Genomic DNA, 23,395 nt, shown 5'->3' on the forward strand with positions numbered 1-23,395 from the left:
GCTTGTGGTTTAATTTCACAATTTAATTCACAGAAATCTTACACAGTATACAGTCTCTCAAAAACTGTCAGTATTGTTGCATCCATAACGCACGTTTATATCCTTTTTTTAAATAGAAAACTTGTGCATAGACTAATAGTTTTCTGCCGTTAAGACTATCAACAAGGGTTTAGTCAATTATAAACAGATGATTCAGTATATAACCGATACATTCTCTGAATGTTTATATCCATAATGCAAAATGTCACATCCATAATGCTGCTATTGACCTTCTAATGTTATAGAGAAACTCAGTTTTATCTTTTGTACTCCAACATATTTGTCATAGAATATCCTCAGAAATATGTCACATTATGAAATTAAATGTGTGATTTCATGTCTTTAGGTACTATACAATTGGAAAACAGATGTTCAGAACATCAAACCTCAAATTGTAACAAAAAACACTGACAAATGTTAAAATTAATCTGAAATGTTTATAAATACAAAACATTTACACGTCTATAAAAAAGATCACAAAATAATAACCTGCAGAACTGTCCTCTCAAACACATGCACACCTCTGTAGAAATCTCAAGTAGTAAACCAGCAGCACAAATAGCAGTAACATACAGTATTGAATTTATTTCATATGGAGAATCGGTGCGAGTGCCATAACTTGACACGCATGAAAATGCACATTAGCATTTTAAAGAGCCTGATTTAATCTCATTAAATCCAGTTAAATTTCATTTCGCACCTTCAATAATATAGCGTCGCCTGCCAAAGCGTCGGCTAATGAAGCTTAACAGGCTTTTCATTATGCAGAGTTATTAAAGGACTAAGCATCAGCGCTCCATCAAACGAAACACTGCGGGCCACTAAGAGAAACATTAGGATGTGATTTCACACAGTAAGGGATCAAACATAAAAAGTCTGTTTCGCTCCCATATGTTCTCTTCTCACTGTGTGCTGTGTGTTTAAGCCAAACAGACCGCCACATTCACATGTTAAATCCTGTTTTGGTCAAATCAGGCAATTAAATAGAAATTATTCACGGAACATGTAATGTCACTGACCCAACAACACAAATGGAAAATGTATATCATTTTCTTTTTTGAGATTAAGTTAATGCAGCGAGAGGACGATCGCGCTCGGGATCTTTCAGGATGGATGTCAGGGCCTCCAGAGCTTCAACAGTCACGACGAGATGGCCGAGAACTTCACTGCTGTCCTGAACATCCACAACTATATAAGGCAAAGAAAAAAGATTCAAGGCATTAAAGAGCCATCAAATGGCATTTTATACTGTTGGAATGGATTTATAACGAAAAATAACATTATTGTGAAAAACGTCTTGGTTAAGATTGTTACCTCAGTTCCCTGATGGACGGAATGAGATGGTCTGTCGAACCGACAAATGGGGTTCGCCATTGAGAACCTTTCAACTTCGACTAGTTTAGAAAAGGCCAAAGAAACAGTTAAATTAAATTTACATGCTGGACTCTGCCCCCGGAGATCCGGGAATATAGAGGGAGACGGCATGCTGCATTCATTCACCTTTAGTTCTGAGGAGCCTGAGAGCCTCTCACGACTGCTGCAGCGGCGGCACGCGTTGTGGCAAGAGGATATAACGTCTCTTTCTCTCCATCAGAGAACTAAGGTTACATCCGTAACCAATACTTTCCCTTTCTGTTGGACTCTCAACGTTGTGTCCACTGACAGATGGGGTTCCTATCGAAAACGCTGTATCACAATCTCTAGCTACGCGACGGTGACTGGGTTGGGCGTGTTATCTAACAGCGAGAAGCCAACCGCTGCCGTAAGGCCACTGGGTAAGTGCTACTTCCTCAAATGGGGAATGCACTACAGAGACCACCTCCTACCGTAGGGAGGAGTTCAGTGGAGACGCCGGCATGGTCTCACCGTCAAGGTAATCGGCCAGGGGGGAGTTGTTGTCAGGAGCATTTGCTCTGAGAACCAAGTCCGGTTGGGCCAATACTACTGCTTGTCCCGCGGCCAGCTGTGCGCTTGAGTATACGTGCCGAGGAGGGGCTCAGACAGGGAGTAGAGTTCCCAATGGAGGGAAATTGGTGGTTTCCAGGGAGGCAAACTGGTCTACGTGAGCCTTCCTGAACTGCACCCAATGAGCTGGACTGCGTGGGGGAGGAGTCACCACTCTCAGCTAGGCATCGACTGACGAGAAAGCGTGTCGACTGTCTGGTTCAGGTCACCTGGGATATGTGTGGCCTTAAGGGAGCGGATCACCTGCTGACTCCACAGGAGGAGGTGTCATGCGAGTCGTGTTAACTGCAGAGAGTGAATGCCACCCTGGTGGTTGATATACGCTACTGCAGTTGTGCGGTCCAACCAACCAGCACGTGCTTGTTCTGCACGAGAGGTTGTAGCCTCTTCTATGCAAGTAGCACAGCCAACAACTCTAGGCAATTGATATGCCAGGGCCTCCCTGGAGGGTTGGGGTGCAGTGTGCAAGGGGCACGCAGTGTCGGGGCGATTGATGGTCCCCTGCCTCGACCTTGCGTGCCCGTTGCACACTGCACCCCAACCCTGCAGGGAGGCGTCCGTCATCACCACAACGTGTCTCGCGACCTGCCCAAGAGGGACCCCTGTCCGTAGAAAGGTAATTGAAGACCAAGGGCTTAGGGTGCATCGGCAGAGAGGCGTAATCACCATACACCTGCTGCCTGTGTGCCACGCCCTCCAGGGAACTCGACTCTGTAGCCAGTGTTGGAGCGGTCTCATGTGCATCAATGAGCCCAAGGGGTATCACCTCCCCAATGATGCCATGTGTCCCAGGAGCCTCTGATATTGTTTCAGGGGTCCGCTGACTGCCTGAATTGTTCCAGGCAGTTCAACACTTACTGAGCGCGCACTGTAGTCAGTCGTGCTGTCATGGAGACAGAGTTGAGTTCCATACCGAGAAAGAGGATGCTCTGCACATGGAGAGCTTGCTCTTTTCTCGGTTGACCTGTAGTCCCAATCGACCTAGGTGCCGGAGCACTAGGTCTCTGTGTGTACATAACAGATCTTGCGAGTTTGCCAATATCAGCCAGTGGTCGAGATGGTTTAGTTCCCCTTACACCTCTCTCCTTGAGGGGCGCGAGGGCGGCTTCCAGGATCTTTGTGAAGACTCTAACTGAGGTTGAGAGGATGCCCCGAAACTGTGGACGGGCGTCTGGTGAATTGGATTGCGTATCAGAGAAGGATTGTGTTCCGTAGTCACCGTGACGGTTTGGGAAGGTCTTGTCAGGCTCCCAGGGACCAAGACAGGGGGCTAGGGGTACAATCTGCTTCATCATCCTTCCGAGGGGTGGTTCAATGGCTGGCAGTACGGATCTCTCAACGTGGGGAAGCCCCCGGGGAGGAGATCGGCTCTGCTGACTTACCTGCCTGGTGATGATCTAGCACAATGCAACGTCGACTGAGAGTGCTGAGGGCATGCTGATAATTCTCAACATTGTGTCTCGCCGCGACGCAATGTCGAGTTGCCGGACACCGGCGTGTAGAGGGTGAGAGCGTCTGTGATAAACACCCAGAGAGAGAGGAAACTCCTTGAAGTGGACTATTGGTACGGGACCAACCAGCAATGGGATGGCTGGGGTCGGGCCCGAAGTTATTCTCGATCTCCCTGGAGTCTTCCCATGAGGGCCGCTTCTGATCCCGCCACGGCTGCTGAAGAAGCAGCAAAGAAGACCAGGGCTGCTGGGAAGCAGCAGTGCGCGGGATCTCGACGGCCGGAGGGCGTCCGAGTCGCGGCGAGGGAGCATATGCTTGATAGCCTCTGTCTGCTTCTTTACTGTTCCTTAACAGTTTTGCCACACAGCCCCCCCTCGCGAGATGGGTGTGTCGATGAGGCAGAGCTTCTCGGCGTCACTCATCTGTGCAAGGTTTGGCCAGAGGTGTCCCTCCTCCACACCGCGGCGGCACGTTCCACCTGGGGGACATCGCCGTATCCTCTAGCTGCCCCACCATCGAGGGAAGAAAGGTGATGGAACTAGTTCGACGTGCACAAGCCGAAAAAGGGGGCATTTCAGGTCTTACCGAGTTCCTCATGCAGTTCCGGAAAAACGGCACTGGGGGCGGCCCGAGGAACCATGTATCCTGCTGCGAGCGCTACGAGAGGCAGTGCGGTGCACTGTAACCCAGTGATCACAGCGGCCCGGGAAAGCATGGCTGACATTTCGACATCCGCTTCTTCCAGCGTGCTGGAAACCCAACACTTGAGGCAGCTGTTGTCTCGTCCCCCCTCCTCTATGAGTGTATTGCACACCCATGAGAACAGCGGGACATGCCTTGCAAGAGAAATTTGCTCTTTAAAAGAAAAACTCAAACACTTCTGGAACTGCCGAGAGGCCCAGGGGAAGTCGCCACAGGAAGTGACAAGTCCGCTGCACCACGTCGTAAGATTCGAGCAGTAATTTGGTGTAGAGTTTGAAGTCTCGTAGTCGATCATGTGTGAAGGCACCGAAGAACAATAGGTGAATGAATGCTGCTTTATACCGGGATATCTGGGGGCGGAGTGCGGGATGCAAATTTCATTCGCCAATTTCATTGGGCTTTTCTAAACTAGTCGGAGTTGATAGGTTCTCAAGGGCGAACCCCTTCTGTCGGTTCGACACAACGTCGAGAGAACGACGGAAAGGGAAAGTAAAACAATATTGAGTTTACCATGTTACCCTTTTTTTATTAATTTATATATTTATTTCATGTTTTTACTAGTACATGAAATATCACTGCTGTCTTGGCTTAAAAAAGCCTATAATCTGAGCTAATAGTTATATCATTTTTAGACTTGCTGAGGTGTTGTTAGTCAGTTACAGATTAAAATCTTCTTTCACTGCCCGCAATTTTTAAGCTTTATTTTGTACAACCACAGCTATTAAAATATGATTTAATAAGCCGTTATAACTACTGGGCTTTTTAATTCAATTCAATTCAATTCAAGTTTATTTATATAGCGCTTTTCACAATGTGTATTGTTTCAAAGCAGCTTTACAGGGGCAAAAAGGAAAAACAGAAAAGTTAAAACACTGCACAGTGCATGGTATTTATACAACGAGTAAGTTCATTCTAATAAATAACATCTAATTTCTAAATAAATAAATGAATAAATGAATGAATGCAGTCTCCCGGTGAGCAGGCCAACACTGCCCTGAACAGTGTTGTTTTTTAACCCTGAATAACACAGTGTTCCACTTGTTTAGTGTTTAATATACTAAATCCACATGGTGTGCTCAGTTTACAGTAGGCTAGCTATGTTTCCATCCACCTATTTGTATGCGCATTCTGGGATATAAAATAAATGCATTCAATAAAACGCATTAGAACCACTTATAATTTTAAATTTAGTATTAGATGGAAACAAAGCTAATGGCTGTGTATGGGCAATGTATCATGAACGCATTCGCCGCCAGCCTTTTAAAAAAAAAGTTGCCAGCCTAAAAATGTTAAAATGTTTTTTAACATTTTCACCCAACTTTAATGGCTCACAGTAAATTTTTTGTAAAGAATATATAGACAAACAACTTGTCAAATGAAAGAACAGAATCTCAGCTTTTAAACAAAATAAACCATATTCTTCTATCTTCATTTGTTCGTTTTTTATCACTCCGTAGATGTGGGCCTCATTTTGAGAAATTAAAGTTTTTTGTCAAAGATTCCGCCCAGATTACAATCAGAACGATCATTAAAAACCGCTAAAACATACACGTTCTAGGTTCTGGGATTCTGTACTTTTTCCCAAAGGTGTGTAATAGCGCCACCTGCTGTACAACAGTACAAACACTGATTGCCGTAATAATTCGTCTTTGGCGGGGAAGCGGTTTTTTAATTGACGAGATATCAGGTCAATGGCGGTGAAAGAGTTAAGGGGCCATTTATACAACAACATTCGGGCTGTTTGATAACACAACAACAGCGTTTTGGGGGCAGTTATCATCTCCTTGTAACTGTAAAATCTCAGTCCTGTAGGCCACCGTTGTTGTCAAAGAAATTTGTTGTACAGATATGTGTGTTGGTGCTTATCTACAATCTTATAAATGTTTCTACAGCAAAGTGTAAAGTTACTGCAATAACCAGCGGACACATAATTTGAAATGCACCAAACAATAAACAATCATTTAAAAAATGGGGATGTGAATATGGTCGCCCCTAGGTTTTGAATCAGTATATCGTGTACACTGGTAAGGACCCTAGCTCACAACACATCGAGAAATTGATGACTTACTTTCTGTGACCTGACTGCTTAAGCGTGTTGTGATATTTTACAACTGGCAAAAACAACATCTCTCTGACTTTGTTTTAAATATTGGTTAAAGTATGTTTAAATGTTAACTAGATTGTGGCCCTACCTGTTTAGCAATGCGTGTTTAAATATGAATAAAATAAACGTTTGGTTTTTCAAAAATGACATCGCGCTTTATGATTTGGTTTATTGAGTTGGCTTCGGTTAAAGGGTTAAAGGGTTTTATTTCGGTTAGAGAACTTCAAAAAATGTCAAGTGATTTCTGGTAAGAGAACAAAGGTTTTCGCTCGTTTTCAGATCGTGTCATTTGAACGTGAATGCAAAAGATAAATTACATATTTTACAACATAGTTGTTGTTAAAACTTAACCTAAAAGACTGGTGTAAATGCTCTCAGTTTACCCAAAATCTGTTTACGGAAGTCGTTCCACTCGGAGGCCATGTTTTTATATACTCGCGGCCATGTTTGCAATGCCTCTTGTCAGCTATTTACGTCAGAGCAAGTCCACAGTCCTAGCTCCTTCAATGGGGGAAGGCAAATATTTCTAATATCCCTGGCAAAAATCTAAATTAAACAGCATATTTCTGATCTATAATTTAACATGACATGAAATTTATCTTAATTTGGGCTAGCTTACTAAAGATCTTAAAAAAAATCTTCAAGGTCGCCTCATCTACTGGCCTGCGGACAGGCTATCAAGCGCCTCACGAGAGCTCCGCCCTAGATACTTGCCATTCTTTACTGATTGACGGTTGGCTCGTTTTACTGGAATCGGGACATCCCTCGCTTTAGCGGCCATATTGAGCGTTGCATTCCTCGCCATTCATTAGAACGGCAGTGGTGCATCTTGTTAATATTAATATCTTTGGCTCAACGTTCTTCTGCAAGTCAAAGCAGAAAGCGCTTCAACACTTATAAAACTTATAAAACACTTACTGTTCAGACTGACATCCTTCATGTCTCTTTGTTTATCCAGGATATCAACAATACGCAGATAAGCCACACCCACATCCTCACAGTCTTCCTCTTGCTCCGCCTCCTCCGGAGGGTCACTCACTACTGTGAACTTTATGCTGCAAAAGGAAATCAGAGAGCCGGTCAGTTAATCCAGCTATGAGACAACACTACAAATGTATGAGAACAGACCATAGACGAGAAAGAGTCTCACTGCTCGAGATGTCTGTAACGACCCTCCAGCACCGCTCTCAGAGTCTGACGTCTGGATTGGTTATTTTTCATATCTACATGGATTGCTGTCAAAACAAACAATCTACATGAAATTTCACATTTACTTAACTAGTAGATGTTCATTTTTTTATTATGTTGCAATTATTTGGACAGACATTTCAGTTGGACAGACAATACGGCTGAATTTGGATAACGTTTGTATATATTATTAAACTACAAAACCGAATCTGGTGATAGTTTATGACAGAAAAAGCATGCGTGTTTGTAATTTGAACACTGTTCCTTACCATTGCTGAAGTTGTAGGAGACACTGTCTCCAGACAAAGGTTTCTTAAGTGACAGCGGGGTCTCGACTGATGGCAGGCCCAGGAAACAGTACTCCACAAACAGCCGGACGATGCCACTGTCTTCTACTACTCTGGATCCCGGCTTTAAACTGAGAGACATAATCTCCACACGAATGCACTCGGCAGGCTGGTAAAGCAATGCATCACATGACCTTAACAAAACTGACACACAATCTTAGACCAACTGACACGGACAGACTGAGTCTCAATCTTCAGAGACTTCAATCACTCTCTATGTTTTTAGTTCACAATACTGTGTTAAAGAAATGTGTTGTTAGATATTCCTCATGTATAATATCTAACCCATATGCTATTTAATAACTGCAGTAAAATGTGCATTTAACAACTCAAACACTTAAATAATAGTTATAATATTATAAATCTAAATTATGTTTAAATATAAATTAGTATAAACATTGTAAAGTTTAAAAATTAACAAATACATAAATAAATGAAATAAATTAATATGTATATATAAACATATATATAAATATGAAGAGTTACATCCAATATGAGATAAGTATGTTAATTTGTTTTTAATCATGCTTTTTATTTGTGCATTCCAATTAATATCAATCAAACTGCGGTTGGTTTGTTTTGATTTAGGCCATAATAAACCCAAAATACAGCTAACTTACACAACAAAATACGGTAAAAACAGGTGAGCATAATAGAAAACATGCTCTGTATTTTTGAAGACCTCTAATACTGCAAACAAAACAAGTTCATATTCCCTTTTAAGCAATACAATAGGAATATTTGTAAATGTATTTAGGAAAAGTTCAAAAAAAGTTTTTTGTGTGATAACCTGAATTTTTTATCACAGTTTTCATGTGTCTTGTCATGCTAAAAAGTTCTACTTATATTTAAATCAGTAAAAAATGTAAAAATAATAATAATCTGTATTAGTTTGCATGCATGTCAGATTATAACAAACATATGAACAACATGTTATATTTATGTTTTTATATGATAGTTTAAATAAAATTCAAAAATTTCTTAATAATTCCAATAAATTCCTGTAAATTCTCGAAATTACCATAAATTTCTGGTAATTTTTCAAATTTGAAATATTTCCAAAATTTCCCAGATTAAGTTCCCATGGAAAGTTTCCCTAAATGTACCGGGAATTTTCCACCCGTTTGCAACCCTACCTGTTGTTTATTCTCTCCTTTGCTTACTCCAGGTTTAATATTGGTAGTAGCATGGCCTTGTAAACTAACGGTACTTTTTAGCGTGTTGAGAAAATGTTTATTTGCTCTCCTAGTTGTAAGTCGCTTTGAATAAAAGCGTCTGCCAAATGAATAAATACAATGTAATGTAATGAAGATAAGCCTGATTGAAACCAGACAGGCTAGTTAGTTGCTCACTATGTCCTAGAGGCAAACACATATAAGTAAGGGATCATGTACAGGCAGCCGGTTGTCATCGCAGAAAGAAGCCCAGACAGTGTGATCTTTAATCACACTGAAGGGGCTTCTATCTTGATAACAGCCGGCTACTTGTACATTATCCCGCTCATTACACAGCTACCTGCCACATGAGAAATAAACTGGACATGAAATGTGAATTTGTAATATCTTATTAGCTCATTTTTACCGAATGCAGACCTTCCGCGAGGAAAAGCCGTTAAGTTTCGGTTGTAAAGTAAGAAACGACGTTCAAACTTCACGAACAGGCAAATTGGTTTGATCATTTGTAAATATTTGTAAATATTTATTATATATGTTATTAAAAGACATATTTTTAATTATGTTTTGTGTAATATTGAACTATCCCTCTCAAAATGAAAATTCCCGGTACATTTACAGAAACTCTCCATGGGAATTTTGGAATATTCCAAGTTCGAAATTTACCAGAAATTATTTGAAAAGAACAACCCTTGGTATGTCACGAATGGCCAGTCAGAATCAAGCATTCAAATGAGCCGTGTAATAAACAACTATGAGAACTGGGTATTTTTAAAGCTCAGGACAACCGCATGCTTTATTTATTCAACTCTACCCACTTGTGTTTTATTCTGTCTGCTCTGAGCAGGAACAATGCACTCATCACTGTCCTCATCCGGACCTGCAGAGAACAACAAACTTTATTTATTATGCTTCCTATAACATTTCTTTGCAGTTATGTTAAGCACCAAAACATTGTTGGATGGATCGTTCATCTTGTATCACATGGAAGTGGTTTTGTTTACATTCCCGCTGTCTCGAGCACACATGAGCAGGTCGGAGAGAGGTGTTAGACATTAACACTTTAAAGACAGCCTCTCTGCCGAGGTCAACACACATTAACATTTATGTTGTTGGCTGTCAGTGAGAAACACATCCGGTCATTGGCAGCAGTGAATGCAATATTAATGATTCTCTATCACTCAGGCCTGGAAAACAATAACAAAACTGAATACCATCACACAGCACTAAGCAATAGTTTACCAATACATTCATATAAGCCTCCACAGAGTACAAGTTCTGCTGGGGCCAAAGCAGCACATGGGCCTTCCCTTCTGCAATAACACAAATAAACACACACTTTCCATACTACAATCACTTTTGTTTTTGGCAACACTGAATAGTGTCATCTTTAAATAATGACTGGTCTGCGAGTAACGGAAAATAGTGCATACGTTTTTGTATGGTGCATGGTCAATGTAAAGTGTCATCGCACCTGTTAATTGCTCCTGCAGGTCCTCAGAAATCTCAGACTCATCAGACTGAGAGCTGGCAGTGATCAGCTGACCCTCAGAGAAGCGAGACTCCTCGTCTTCATCTTGACTGACTGGAGTGGGCTGCACAGCCTCCACAACGCTGACTGTCTGAGGAATGTGACGGTGTGTAAACGTCTTGCTTTCAAACAGGGGAGAACAGAGTGTGTGTTGAATGTACCTTTGGTGCAGGGGTTACAGTTGACCCCGTCTCTTCATCATCACCATTAGCTGCTGCTGCTGCTGCTGCAGTCTGCTCCATCTAGGGGTTATTACAAACACACACAAAGTATGAATCAACAGAGTTTCAATTCTACAGAGATGATGTAGAACTGTGATACACTGCATTATTTTTGTAATCATTATTTTTATCTAAAAATAAAAGATTGAAAAGTATAAAATCATCAATCCAATCATACAAATGTAATAAATGCATAAAGGTTTTTATAAATTATTTATACATAAAGTACATACACACACACACACACACACAAATAAATCAATAAAAATCCTCCGTCGTCTCCTTCACAACTACTTTTAATACTTCACCAGGCAAAACCTGAGACTGGTCGCTTAAAGTATTACATCAATTTACAATGAAAGTTATAATGAAAGTTAAACTCTTAACCCCAAGTACAAGCACTAGACAAAGTAGTGTTTCGTTTAATGGCAAACATCAGTAATAAAACCAGAGCAGACGTAATTTACCTCTTTTTCAAGCTCCGAGACGTCCATAAAAGAAACTCTTTTACTGGTTGATTTTGTTAGAGTCCTCTGTCTTGGTTTGGGCACTGGAGTCTACAATATTACAAACAAACAAAACAAAGTTTGCTTGCTGATTTGTCAACACAGAATCAATAAGTAAGAATAATTACACAGTTAAGGGTTTTATGGTTCTGCGTCAGACCTACGCCATAGTCTCTACGGGGTAGACTATGTTTTTTTTTTTTTTTAGCATTTTTATGTATTTGGCAGATGCTTTTATCCAAAGCGACTTACATTGTATTGTATTATACATTTGTTTCTGACTATGTGCAATCCCCTGGGATCTAACCCATGACCTTGGCATTGCTAACGCCATGCTCCAACCACTGAGCCACAGGAAAGCTTTTTTTACTTATGTGTTGTTGTCTGCGCTAACGTGCAATTACACATGGCGACCGCTAGCAGGAAGTGTCCATGGGCATGTTGCTAGCAGTATACAGGAAAGCGCCAAAGAATATGCAGCTTGTTGCATACAGCGTATTATATTATGGCATACATACAATACAGCCTCAGATAAGCATTTAGTAGTGATTGCTGAAAATAGACGCTGCGTTTTATTGCGGCTTGTATAGTTAAATAAAGAACAAATCATAATTCATTTTGAAATGCAAAAACGCGAAACGAGTCGCATATAAGAGTTTTTTGACCTGAGGGAGGGGTTCAAGCAGACCAATAACAGTGTTTGCTGTCCGTTCAATTTTTGGAGTGGTTCGCGTCAGGCAATGGTGTAGTTGGGTATGCGGCTCTGGCTCTGCGTAGGCTGTGGCATAGGTCTGATGTAGAACCTTAAATCACCTTTAATACTTTCACCGCCATTGACGAGATATCTCGTCATTAAAAAAAAACGGTTCCCCGCCAAAGACGAGTTATTACGGCACTCAGTGTTTGTACTGTTGTACAGCAGGTGGCGCTATTACACACCTTTGGGAAAAAGTACAGAATCCCAGAACCTAGAACGTATATGTTTTAGCAGTTTTTAATGATTGTTCTGAGTGTAATCTGGGCGGAATCTTTGACAAAAATTTTTATTTATCTACAGTTATACGGTTTCTTTTGTTTAAAAGCTGAGACTCGGTTCATTTATTTGACATATTGTTTGTCCATATATTCTTTACAGAAAATTTACTATGAGCCATTAAAGTTGTGTGAAAATGTTAAAAAAACGCTGCCGTAGGCTGCCAACTTTTTTCTAAAAAGGCTATAGGTCATCAAAAAAAACTTTCATCATTTAATCACTCTCAAGTTGTTCCAAATCTGTATAAATGTCTTTGTTCTGATAAAGATAGAATTATATTTGAAAAAACGCTCATAACCAAACAGTTCTTGAACCCTATTGACCACCATGGAACTGTTTGGTTACAAGCATTTGTCCAAATTTGTCTCTCTGTGTTCAGCCAAAATAGGACATTTTTACAGGTTTGGAAGAACTAGAGAGTGACTATCTCTTTAACTGTACAGCAGACTTCCTAAATACTGCATAGTAATTTTTCAGTCAGAGATCATGGACATCACCTCTGAAGTGACAGGTTGAGGTAATACAGGAAGGTCTTTAGGCATCAGCTTCTCGCTCTGTGTTGTTTCCGTTTGTAATGTCCGTCTCTCTGGTGTCTCTCTGCTGGTCTGTTTGGTCTGTTGTGTTGTGACGGCTGAGGATGCTTGAGGGAGGAGGGTGAACTTCCATTTAAGCGTCACTTTGATTTGGCCGCTGGGCAGTCCCGCGGGATCTGTGAGCTCAAACATACCTTAAAAGAGAATCAGGAAATAGGTTATGAAATTGCACTAACTTTGTTGTATAAAAACTGTATAAACGTTTTTATTGGAGGGACGTTCTAGAAAGCATTTTACTGGACAAAAAATTGTATACTGATGATTGTGGTAAGTAATTGGTATACACTACATCATCCTCCAAATCCATGATAATCTCTCCTTAACTTTTTAAGAACTGATGATAATAGTTTGTCGGAAATCACCAACTCTCAATAAAAAGAAATGACCGGTGTTCATGACTTCTGTGTTTCTTCTCACCCGTGATGGTTTTATCGTGGGCCAGTGAGATGAGAGGTACTCTGGCCTTCCCCAGATACATATCATCCTCGACATCCAAATCATCAAAGACGTACAACAGCAGAGCCTCTGACCTCAGGAACGCATCAAGGTCAGAGTCATGGCTAAGGGAAAGACCATGTGATCTTCAAACTGTGGCTCATTTGTTGAGGAAATGATTGGCGTATCATGATCGGGCAAGTGGTAGAGTTTGTAGATGACGTAGGGGCTGGGTTGGGTGTGTGGACCTCTGGATTTCAGATTACAGCAGGAGTGTATGGTGATGTTAAGTTCATTTAGATCACCCTCACTTAATGATGAAGAATAGGGAACATGATCTGACAAAACCTGATGAAAAAGCTGTGGTCAATGATGGTGCAAACTACACGGTTCTTACAAAACTGGCATGTTTACCAGCTCCCGACTGGTTTGTATAAAATACCTGACTGTCTCTGGTGCTTGTGTTGAGGTAACCAAGTGCTTTGACTCTCTCCTTATAAAGGCGAATGGCTTGTTCCATAGGAACTCTCAGTTTGAGACAGAACTCTAGGGTACCAAACACCTGGATCTCATCTATAAAACCTACAGACATAGAAAAACAGACTTTATTGGTATCGTAGCATTTCACATTCTTAGAATCTAGCTTGTGGTGAAGAGACTGTGTGATAGCACATTAAGTAATTCTTTGCAAACTGATATCTCTAAAGACTAAGAAAGAGGTGAAAATAACTGTAATAAACAATATTGTGTAGTGTGATAAATCTGCCATTATTTCACCATTTAGCTGCTCCGGCCGATATACCGGTATATCGTTTAAACCAATAATATGCCCGCTTGGTGATAAGTGTTTGCTTTCAGAAATTTTTATACATACCCAAAGCATTGTCAATAACTACATATTTTTGTTTTCAAACTTTAAATAAATAGGCAAATTTCAACAAAATTTTAAAGGCCTACATATATAAAAGGGAGAGTTCACCCAAAAATGTAAGTTCTGTCATGAATGATTCAACCTCAATTTGTTTTAAACTTCTATTAATGTCTTTGATCTGTTGAACACAAACAAAAATATTTGGAAGAATTTTGACAACTGACATTTCAAGAAGGGTTTGCCTGCAGCCGATAAGGCGAGTGGAGCACCCCTCTCGAACAGGGAATACATCACTCAATAATAAAAAAGGGGCAAAATGGCGTCGCTGAGCTCTCTGAAGTTCGAACTTTAACTCGGGTAATTTTATCTCGGCATTCCTACACCAATTGAATACTGACGCTGTCTAAACCTGCAATGCAAGCACAACACATCTGGCTTCCGTGTAATAACGCAAAAAGGATGAATAAACACGATGGATTTATATATCTTTGACAATCAATATTGATGAACCGCCAATGTTAGCTGATGTTGCACAGATTTCTTTAAAATACAGGTTTATAAAATCTGATTTTTTTATATAATCCACCGAAGTACTGTGAAAACCCTGATGTGACACAACCCGCTACAGGACTTAAAGAACGTTTGTTGTTGGTTATTCACCGTTACTTGCAGTTAATGTGTTTTGTAAATATAGTTTTTTTTTTTTATTCAAAACAATTAAAACTTAATTTGTGGAAATTATTCATCATTTTATGTGGGTTGTTTTGAATGTTATTTTGCATTAAATATAAAATTTGAAAATTATTTGTGTTCACATTTTTCATTTTATTTGATGTTTCATTTATTGTTCAATGATAACTATTATAATGTTTACTTTCTAAATACAAACCTAAATACAGTCCTGTGCACTGTGCACCTTACTGCTGATTGGCTACAAGGTTGTTTTGGTACTCGGGCCGACTTTCTCTAAACAAGCGTAATTCGGAAATCGGACACCCCGCCTTTAAAACAGCTCCGTTTCATAAATTACTTCCGGGTTGAGGTCCAAATTAGGTGACGTATATCCGATCTGCCTTGGAATGGAGGTGACTCCCATTAAAATGGTTGAAAAGGCGCCCCAGAACTGTTTGTTTTCCTGAATTCTTCCAAACATTTTCTTTTGTGTTCAACAGCACAAAAACATTATAGAAAAATTCTTTCTACAATGGCTGTCGATGGTGCCCCAGAAATCTCAGTTGCTAACATTCCTCCAAATAGCTTTCTTTGTGTTCAACCAAACAGAGAAATGTATGCAGGTTTGGAACGACTTCAGGTTGAGTAATTCCTGACAGAACTTTTGGGTGAACTATCCCTTTAAGCGTTTCACGATTACTTGATAAAATAACACAATTAAAAAACGATTACCTTTACAAGTAAAGATTATCACTTACTTGGGACTATTTAAAAAAAACAAATGACATTGTTGAGTGCCATCACTGCAAAAAGTTGATTTGCACATTGGTTTCAAATACAAGCCTGAACTCTTCTCAGACTGGCTATTAAAACCTCAAATGAAGCAAAAGCTATGAATATATGTATTTTACATCAATAAGACCCACCAACTAACTGGACGGTGCCAAACACCTTCCCATCTCGCTCCAGCAGCTGATTTAAACTGAGCTGTCCAGCGGCCACTGTACGGAAACTTAAGCCCTCAGCATGCTGAACCTCGATGGTAACAGAGCTGCTGTGGAGGTAATTCAAGAAGAGCTCGTCCACTCTCACGATGTACTGAGATGTGAAGTCATATGCTGGACGGGCACCTCGCACCACAGCTGTGGACTGCAGCTCAAAGTCATAGAAGGCGTATGTGCAGAAAGTGGAAGGCTCTTTGTCCTTCAAGCACTCTACAGCTTCAGGTGAGAACTCGGCTCTTCCCAAGTGTATTTCCAGAAGGTTTTCTCCTCGTGCCAGACGAAGACTTTCCTCAAACTCATCCGTAACGTCCTCATCGGTTAGATCGGGTTTAAAAACGTGGGTCTTGGTTCCATATGCAATGTCTTTCAGCTGGGCTGCATGAACACAACAAATAGTTTTTTTTAAGATATTTATCTTAAATAATCTGAGGTCTCCTCTGTGAGGTTTATAAAGATAATACTAATGCAGTTATACCTTCAAGTTTCTTAATCTTAATAGCTCTCATGTCCAGAATCTGAGCCAGTTTCTTGGTTTTCATCTCGTATTCAAGCCTTAGATCATCCATTTTCCGAGTTACCAGGTCAACCTCAGCCTACAAACAGAGATTTAAAAAGTTTAAAGAAATTGTTATACCACCCAAAACATTTTTTTCTCGTTTCAGCCTCAATTTCGGATCAAATAGTATGCGCTGGACAGGTTCATCCAGACATTGGAAGATGATCAAAGGTCATTAAGACTATCAGAGGACTAACCTGATAGTCTTTATTGATCTTGTGCTGGATGATAAGCATGTTCCTGGTCTTCTCCAGCTCTTGAACGGTCTCAGCGTGAGTGGCCTGCAGAAGCTTTAGAGAACGCCCCTCATCCACCTTCACATCCTCCTCCACCCTCTCCAGGAAACCCAGATCTCCACTCTTCTGACTCCTACGAACCTATCCAGTTATAGAACACAAAAAGGTGATGAATCTTGTTTATTTCTGGTAGTTTCTCATTATTAGTATTTACCTTAATGAGCAACAGGGCTTCGCTGAGTTCTGCTGCATCTATTTCACTTTCCTGTAGAAAGAATGTAACTTTTGTAAATGCCCCAAAAATGAATCAAAACTTTATTTTTTATTCATTTTATGTTAACCCTTTTATGCAAAAAATATATTTTCTTAGATGAAAAACAAGATTTGAACTTTTTTTAACTAAAGAAACACTGCGGGAATGTCCATACATTAACATTACATTGTATTTTTAATATTAACGTTTTTTATTATTTATTATGGAATTACCCACAAAAATAAGAATTCTGTATAAAGAACTGTACTAAATTAAATGTATTTTTTTATTTTGGGGTAAATTCATTGTATATTTCACTACAGCTATATGTAATGCATTCACCTTGGTAAAAAACTTCATGCGATCCCTGATTTCATCTAGTTGTTGCTTCTGCTCAAGGTAACGCAGCTGAAGTTCTTTGTTTTCCTCCGTGAGCTTTTCATTCAAATCTTGAGTAAAAGTAAAAAAACAATAAGTCAAACAAAACAACAGTTTTTATCTGCTGTCAAGAGTACAGTGTGGTACTCTACCTCTCTCTGCCTTGATCTTATCCAGGATCTGGTTTTTATCTTGGAGGTCGGATTTTAACGCCATCTCCAGCTGAGCAATCTGAAGTTTGAGCTGCTGTTCCCTCGTTTTCCATTTCTGCTCCAGACTCACATCGAATGCACTTATACAACACAAAAAAAAACAGAGACGTGACCAAAGCCACGAGAGCGTCAACTTATTTACATCAGCTTTAACTCAGATGCCAAACTGCCATACAGTAAATGTTTACATCCCTTAAATAGTATTATTACACGGCTCGTTGGAATGATTGATTCTGATTGGCCTGTCACTAAATTTGCAGGTTTGTTATTCCCAGATAACAACATCTCAAAACTAATAACACATGGTACCCCAGATGCCGCAAATCATTTTGACAATTTTTTTGACAAATTAAATATTAAATGAGGCTTTTAATAACATGTATGACATTATATTTAAAATTATATGCACATCTAAATGCACATCTTTCCAAGATAAATGAAAAATATGAATACTGATGCTTACTCAAGCAAATATGACTGATATGTTTAAAATAAAGACTATATGCATAACAAGTTTACGGTATTTTATCTGTTTTTCTACCTTTTCATGAACTTATCACAGTTTTCTTTGAGCAGGTCTCTTTCCTTTTCTAAGTCTTGGATTCGGTCCTGCAACTATGGATGTCGGACAAAAAATGTTTTAGTATTTTCAAATGTCAATTGATTATAAATTACATGATTTATTATGACTTTCATAGTTACATCTGTCCTAGCATTCCAGTATTGAACTGCTGCTGTATATTGTTGCAGAATTATGAACAATTGTGTATGTATATGATGCACCTCATGAGCGTGTCTCTGGTCCAGAGCTCTGGACTGAATCTGTGTCTCCAGCTCTAGAGTCTTCAATCTCTCCTCCTTCAGATGTTTGCTGACTTCATCCACCTTCAGCAGAGCTGCATTATGACTTGCCTTCAGAGACTTTAGACTCTACACAACACACACAGAACATATGCATACCATACCAGCAGAGGGCGCAAAACCATAGAAAATTACATTTGCTGACACATTTTCATATTTGATAGAGCTTAGGTGTGAGCACATTCTCGGTCTAGCATGGGTCATTCTCACAATCCTCTGAAAAGGTTAAACTTTAAGTATGATTTTGTGTGAAGAAACACACCTACCAGTACCTTTCAAATGGATACCAGGTTAAAAGAATACTTTATATTTTTCTAGTTGAAAACTTAATATTCTCTTCTCACGCTGTGTCCACAACTTTTTCCATGTTTATTAAAGATATAGGTCATTTTCTGAATAAAAAAATGATACATGTATATTAAATATTTTGTATTAAAATATACTTCATAAATGTCCTATCAAGATGATTAATGAAAACTTGCTTAGGGATCATTGCTTGTTTTTTTTAAACATGCTTTGGATTGACAGTTTTACGGTAATGAGAATTTTCAAGGCCTTTTTTGTGAGAATTATACACATGAGAGCAGGACACTGAACACACAAAAGCCACCCCAGTGGTCACAATATTATTTTCAGTGGTTTTAAATATATAAAAACAACAGTCACAAGCTTGAAAGAACCACAGAGGCTTGACATAACAATTACAACATAAATTAGGCCACAAGCATTATAAATAAATAAAAATATGCTTTTTAGTCGATAAACTGACTGAGCTGAAATTTTCTTGCTGGGAATTTCAAATGGCAGTCTGCATACAGATATAAAATCTAATAATAAATATTTAAAAATAAATATATTGAAAATGTCCCTTATATTAATTTTTCATGGCCAACTATTATATGTAAGGAGTCACTTATTTTGCTTATACCATGGTTACTACACCACATGACATTGTTCAAATGTCTTATTTCAATGTTTGTCATGTTATCATCTTTAAAATGCTGTTGATGGTAGGACAACTTTCTTGCCAATCTCATTTAGAGCTCAAGGACTCGAAAGCTTGAGCCACATGGTGTGTGTGAATGAGAGAGAGCGAGAGATCGCACGGACTGCGTGTTTTTGCGGTAATGTGACAGAAAAGCCAGTGATAATAAATTATTTATTCCTCTTATTGAATCTATTCAGCAGTAAAATAGGAAATCATGGAAACTTTTGAAAGCAGAGGCCTATCAAATTAAATTTGTTATCAGTTATATGCCGCCTGAAGAGGAAAGCGAACCAGTAGGCTACCAGTGTTTAATATAACTTTATTTTTTAACATAAGCAAACTGACAATTTTTGTATTTCTTTAAATCTATAGTGCAATTACATCATCAAGATATTCAGTAAAACAGTACATGTCCTGTGTAAGTCTATACTTCTTATCTTTAGAATACAAGTGTTCTCTAAATGTAATGGCTGGCATTTCTTGTACCTCTTGTTGCTGTAGAAATCTGCCCTCCAGTACTGTGACTGTGTTTCCCTTCTCGGCCAGCAGCTTTTGTAGTTTGATCATCTCCACATTGTCCTTTATAGTCAACCTAAAAAAACACATATTTTATTAATTCATTCGGTTTAAGAACATCCATTCAAACTGAATAGCAGCATTCTATTATTCATCAAAACAGCATAAAAATAAATTCTTTATGAAAATGAGAAAACAGCACCTCTGTCCACTGGCCTGATGTTCTCTCGTCTGGAGGAGTGACTCCTCATACTCCCTCTCTTTCCTACTCAGCTGATCTCGTAAAATCTCAGCCGATCTCTCCATCTCCTCCATCTGAGCTCTTTGGCTCTCCAACACGTTCTCTCTGAGATCAATGCAAACAGTCAACGATAACATACAGTATATTAGGGGTATAACGGTATGTGTATTCATGCCAAACCATCGAGGGTAACATTGTAAATATAGTCATCATTCCTATCCCCTACTCCCTTCGAAGGGCTGAGCCCTTGGAGTTTAGACTCTGGAGTGAACAGGGCATTTGCGTGCCATTATGTCGATGTTTGGAATGCACTTGGCAAAGGGAACAAGGTAATTTCCTCATTATCTTCAGCTGGCATGTTCCTGTGACAACGAAGCATTGTGTCCGACAGCAGATGTCGCTGTTTAAATAGCATAACTTCAGCATAAAACTGTTTGCAAATAAACATACATTCTATATAATATAAAGTTTTTAAAATATGCTATATAATATATAAACACTAATATATATTTAAAACATTTATTTGCAAACAGTTAGGTTTTATGCTTAAGTTATGCCATTAAAACAGCGACATTTTCATAGTTGGGCAGATATCGTGATGTATCGTTATAGAATTGCCAAACAATATATCGATAATCGTAGAATAGTTGCATCGTGATAATATCGGTACCGTGAGCAATGTACCGCGAACTGTATCGTATCATCATGTACCCTATGATTCCCACCCCTACTGGTGATGGCAGAAATTGTTTTGTAGTACTCACAGGTTACGAATTTCTGCACGAGCCTCGTCCAGCAGACTGTGGCCATAGCGTGGTAACAGACCCTGAGGTGGCTTTGCACTTGTGTCCCCTTCAACAAGCCTGAAACCTTACAAAACAACAGAACCAAAAAAAGATAATTAAATATAGATTTAATTATTGTTTCTCCAATATCTCAAACCTTTTTTAGAGTATGTACAATAGAAAAAAGTTATTTTTTTATTAATAAATGTACCTGCTTTTGGAGTGTGTGGTCTTGATGATGTCATAGGCATGTCGTCTCGGAGTCTACGCAGGCCGGAATTAATGCGTGGTTGGATGTGGCTGTATGGAGTCTGCCTGCGGGTTTGAATCTGCAGCTGCTGCTTGGCTGCTAGCAGACGACGTCTGAGCCCTTCGTTCTGTTTCTCCAGCTCTTGAACCTTCTCCTGCAGCTCCTCAATCATCTCCTCCATCTCAACATCACGACCGCTCGCTACACGACCCCCTGAGGATGCCCGCTCGGCCTGCTTACGGTCCTTCACCAGACGAATCAACTTTGTTGCCATTCTGACATACCAATACACATTTTGAAATTTAAACCATTTTCTTTTTGTTCATTTCACAGATATTATAATTTACAGAATAAATAAACCTTTTTGTGCTTGTTAAAAACACTAGTTAGTCCAGCATAATTTGTAATCTAAAATCACAGTTAACAGGGGCTTTGTAGAGACACATGAAATATAAAGACACCTGCGGATCTTGTCTTCTTGTTTGCATGTGTGCTGTTTTAGTACGAGGGTTTCCTCCTGCATGCGTAAATATTTGTCTTCCAGATCCTCCCTGCTGAGCTTGGACACATTCTGCCTCTCTCTGGCATTCTGAGACAATAGGGACTCTACAAACAGAGTGTGGATAATCATGTTGTCAGCACTGGATTAAAAACTAATTCTGATTAAGACATTTTGCAGGAAAGACGTTTTGATGTGATGGATTTTCTCCAGACCTGGTAATGGGGCAGCGTTGGGGTTAAGAAGAGTGATGTCCTTGACAGGAATATCACCAGCTGTCTCATCATGAGCAAACATCTTTCAATCTGAAAACATTCAGTAGCAAATGCAAAGCTGTCTTTATGCATGCTTATGATTAGTCCATTCAGATATAAAGAAATAGCAAATTCAGAAATGTGTGATGTTTTATCCAAAAATAACAACAAATAAAACTTGGATTTCAGCATGGAGCAGTCTGTGATTCTAGTACAATAAACGTTATCAAAGTCCATAGCAAAATGATTCAGCACGATAGCAATTTCAAGAATTACATTATTCAAGTTACATTATTACGCTATTTATTTATTTTGCTCATTTTATTTGTGTAGCGCTACATCACCCAAAAAATACAATTCTGTCATCATTTATTCACCTTTCAGTTGTTCTAAATTTGTTTAAATGTCTTTGTTCTGATGAACACAGAGAAAGATATTTGGAAGAATGCTTATAACCAAACAGATATTGACTCCCATAGTAGGAAAAATGACTTTATCTGTTTTTGTTCTGTTGAACACAAAGAAGACATTTTGTGTAATTTAGGACAGCAAACCGTTTTTGGGTACTTTTACAATCATTGTATTTGTTCCTACTATGATAGCCAATGGGGGCAAAATATGTCTGGACATAGGCATTCTTCCAAATATCTTTCTCTGTGTTCATCAGAACAAATAAATAAATCTACACAGATTTGGAACAACTCGAAGGTGAGTAAATATTTTTTTTTGGGGGGGGGGTGAAGTAACGTTATCCCTTAAACACGTCGTTCTGAAACTCAATCATACCGTATTGTCTAAATATCAACAGACAGTGTGTATTATAACAGAGGCTACATATGCATTTACACAGCGTTTCCATTTACAGGTCTAAATTATTAGATAGTAACATAACAGTTACATGGCAACAATCATTTCTAAAATGTGCACTCACTCGCTCAAGAAAAAATGCACCTAGCTCGTATACCCACAGAGAAACACAAAAGACAAAAATCAGTCTTTATAAAATAAAATCTAAAATAAAAACCAAAATCTTACCGTTCAAACGCACCACACACTGTGCACAGAGACTGTTGCTAACAAACAACTAATCCACTTCCGCTTTGAAGCTGCAGTTTTCCGGTCAACGCCTGTGGGGAATGTAGTTTCTTACCCCTATATTTAGAGGTTGAATTTCAACAGAAATCCCGCTACATGCATGTTCAAAGTGGAAATTCCTAAATTGCATTGCTATTAAAGTAATTTATATTTCTTAATGTGCGCAAAAATATTTCACATGATCGCAATGCATAGTAAGTGTTATTCACGTAAATTAAAAATGACAAAGACAGAAATGATTGAAAATCCTTCTTTTAAAACAAACAACCTTTATCTTAAAAACAAACTCGTTTCATAATGAGTTATGTGACAGGATACATAGCATAATAAAAAGCAGAAAGTGGGCGGGACGTCCACTTCCGTCTGACAGGGCTTACGCACAGAATGGAATTCGCATTCGTAGTTACGTCAAGTACTAGGCGCATATCCTTATTCT

At 39.2% G+C, this 23,395-nt stretch overlaps 1 protein-coding gene across 1 annotated transcript; it reads right to left on the bottom strand.

The window, feature by feature from the left end:
- Window positions 1-456: 456 nt before the first annotated feature.
- rpgrip1l (RPGRIP1 like) lies at window positions 457-22,982 on the bottom strand. Its single transcript, XM_056740332.1, is given in 27 exon segments — window positions 457-1,227; window positions 7,181-7,317; window positions 7,413-7,497; window positions 7,720-7,906; window positions 9,788-9,849; window positions 10,444-10,591; window positions 10,662-10,742; window positions 11,189-11,278; window positions 12,758-12,987; window positions 13,271-13,408; window positions 13,411-13,636; window positions 13,731-13,870; window positions 15,758-16,210; window positions 16,311-16,428; window positions 16,589-16,768; window positions 16,842-16,892; window positions 17,223-17,329; window positions 17,411-17,550; window positions 18,012-18,085; window positions 18,254-18,400; window positions 19,806-19,911; window positions 20,038-20,181; window positions 20,841-20,946; window positions 21,073-21,386; window positions 21,573-21,717; window positions 21,826-21,915; window positions 22,900-22,982. Coding segments are annotated over 26 exon segments (3,816 nt in total). The 5' UTR covers window positions 21,908-21,915; window positions 22,900-22,982; the 3' UTR covers window positions 457-1,102.
- Between the last annotated feature and the right edge of the window lie 413 nt (window positions 22,983-23,395).

Source organism: Triplophysa dalaica, chromosome 24, assembly GCF_015846415.1.
Source record: "Triplophysa dalaica isolate WHDGS20190420 chromosome 24, ASM1584641v1, whole genome shotgun sequence".
Lineage (NCBI taxonomy): Eukaryota > Metazoa > Chordata > Actinopteri > Cypriniformes > Nemacheilidae > Triplophysa > Triplophysa dalaica.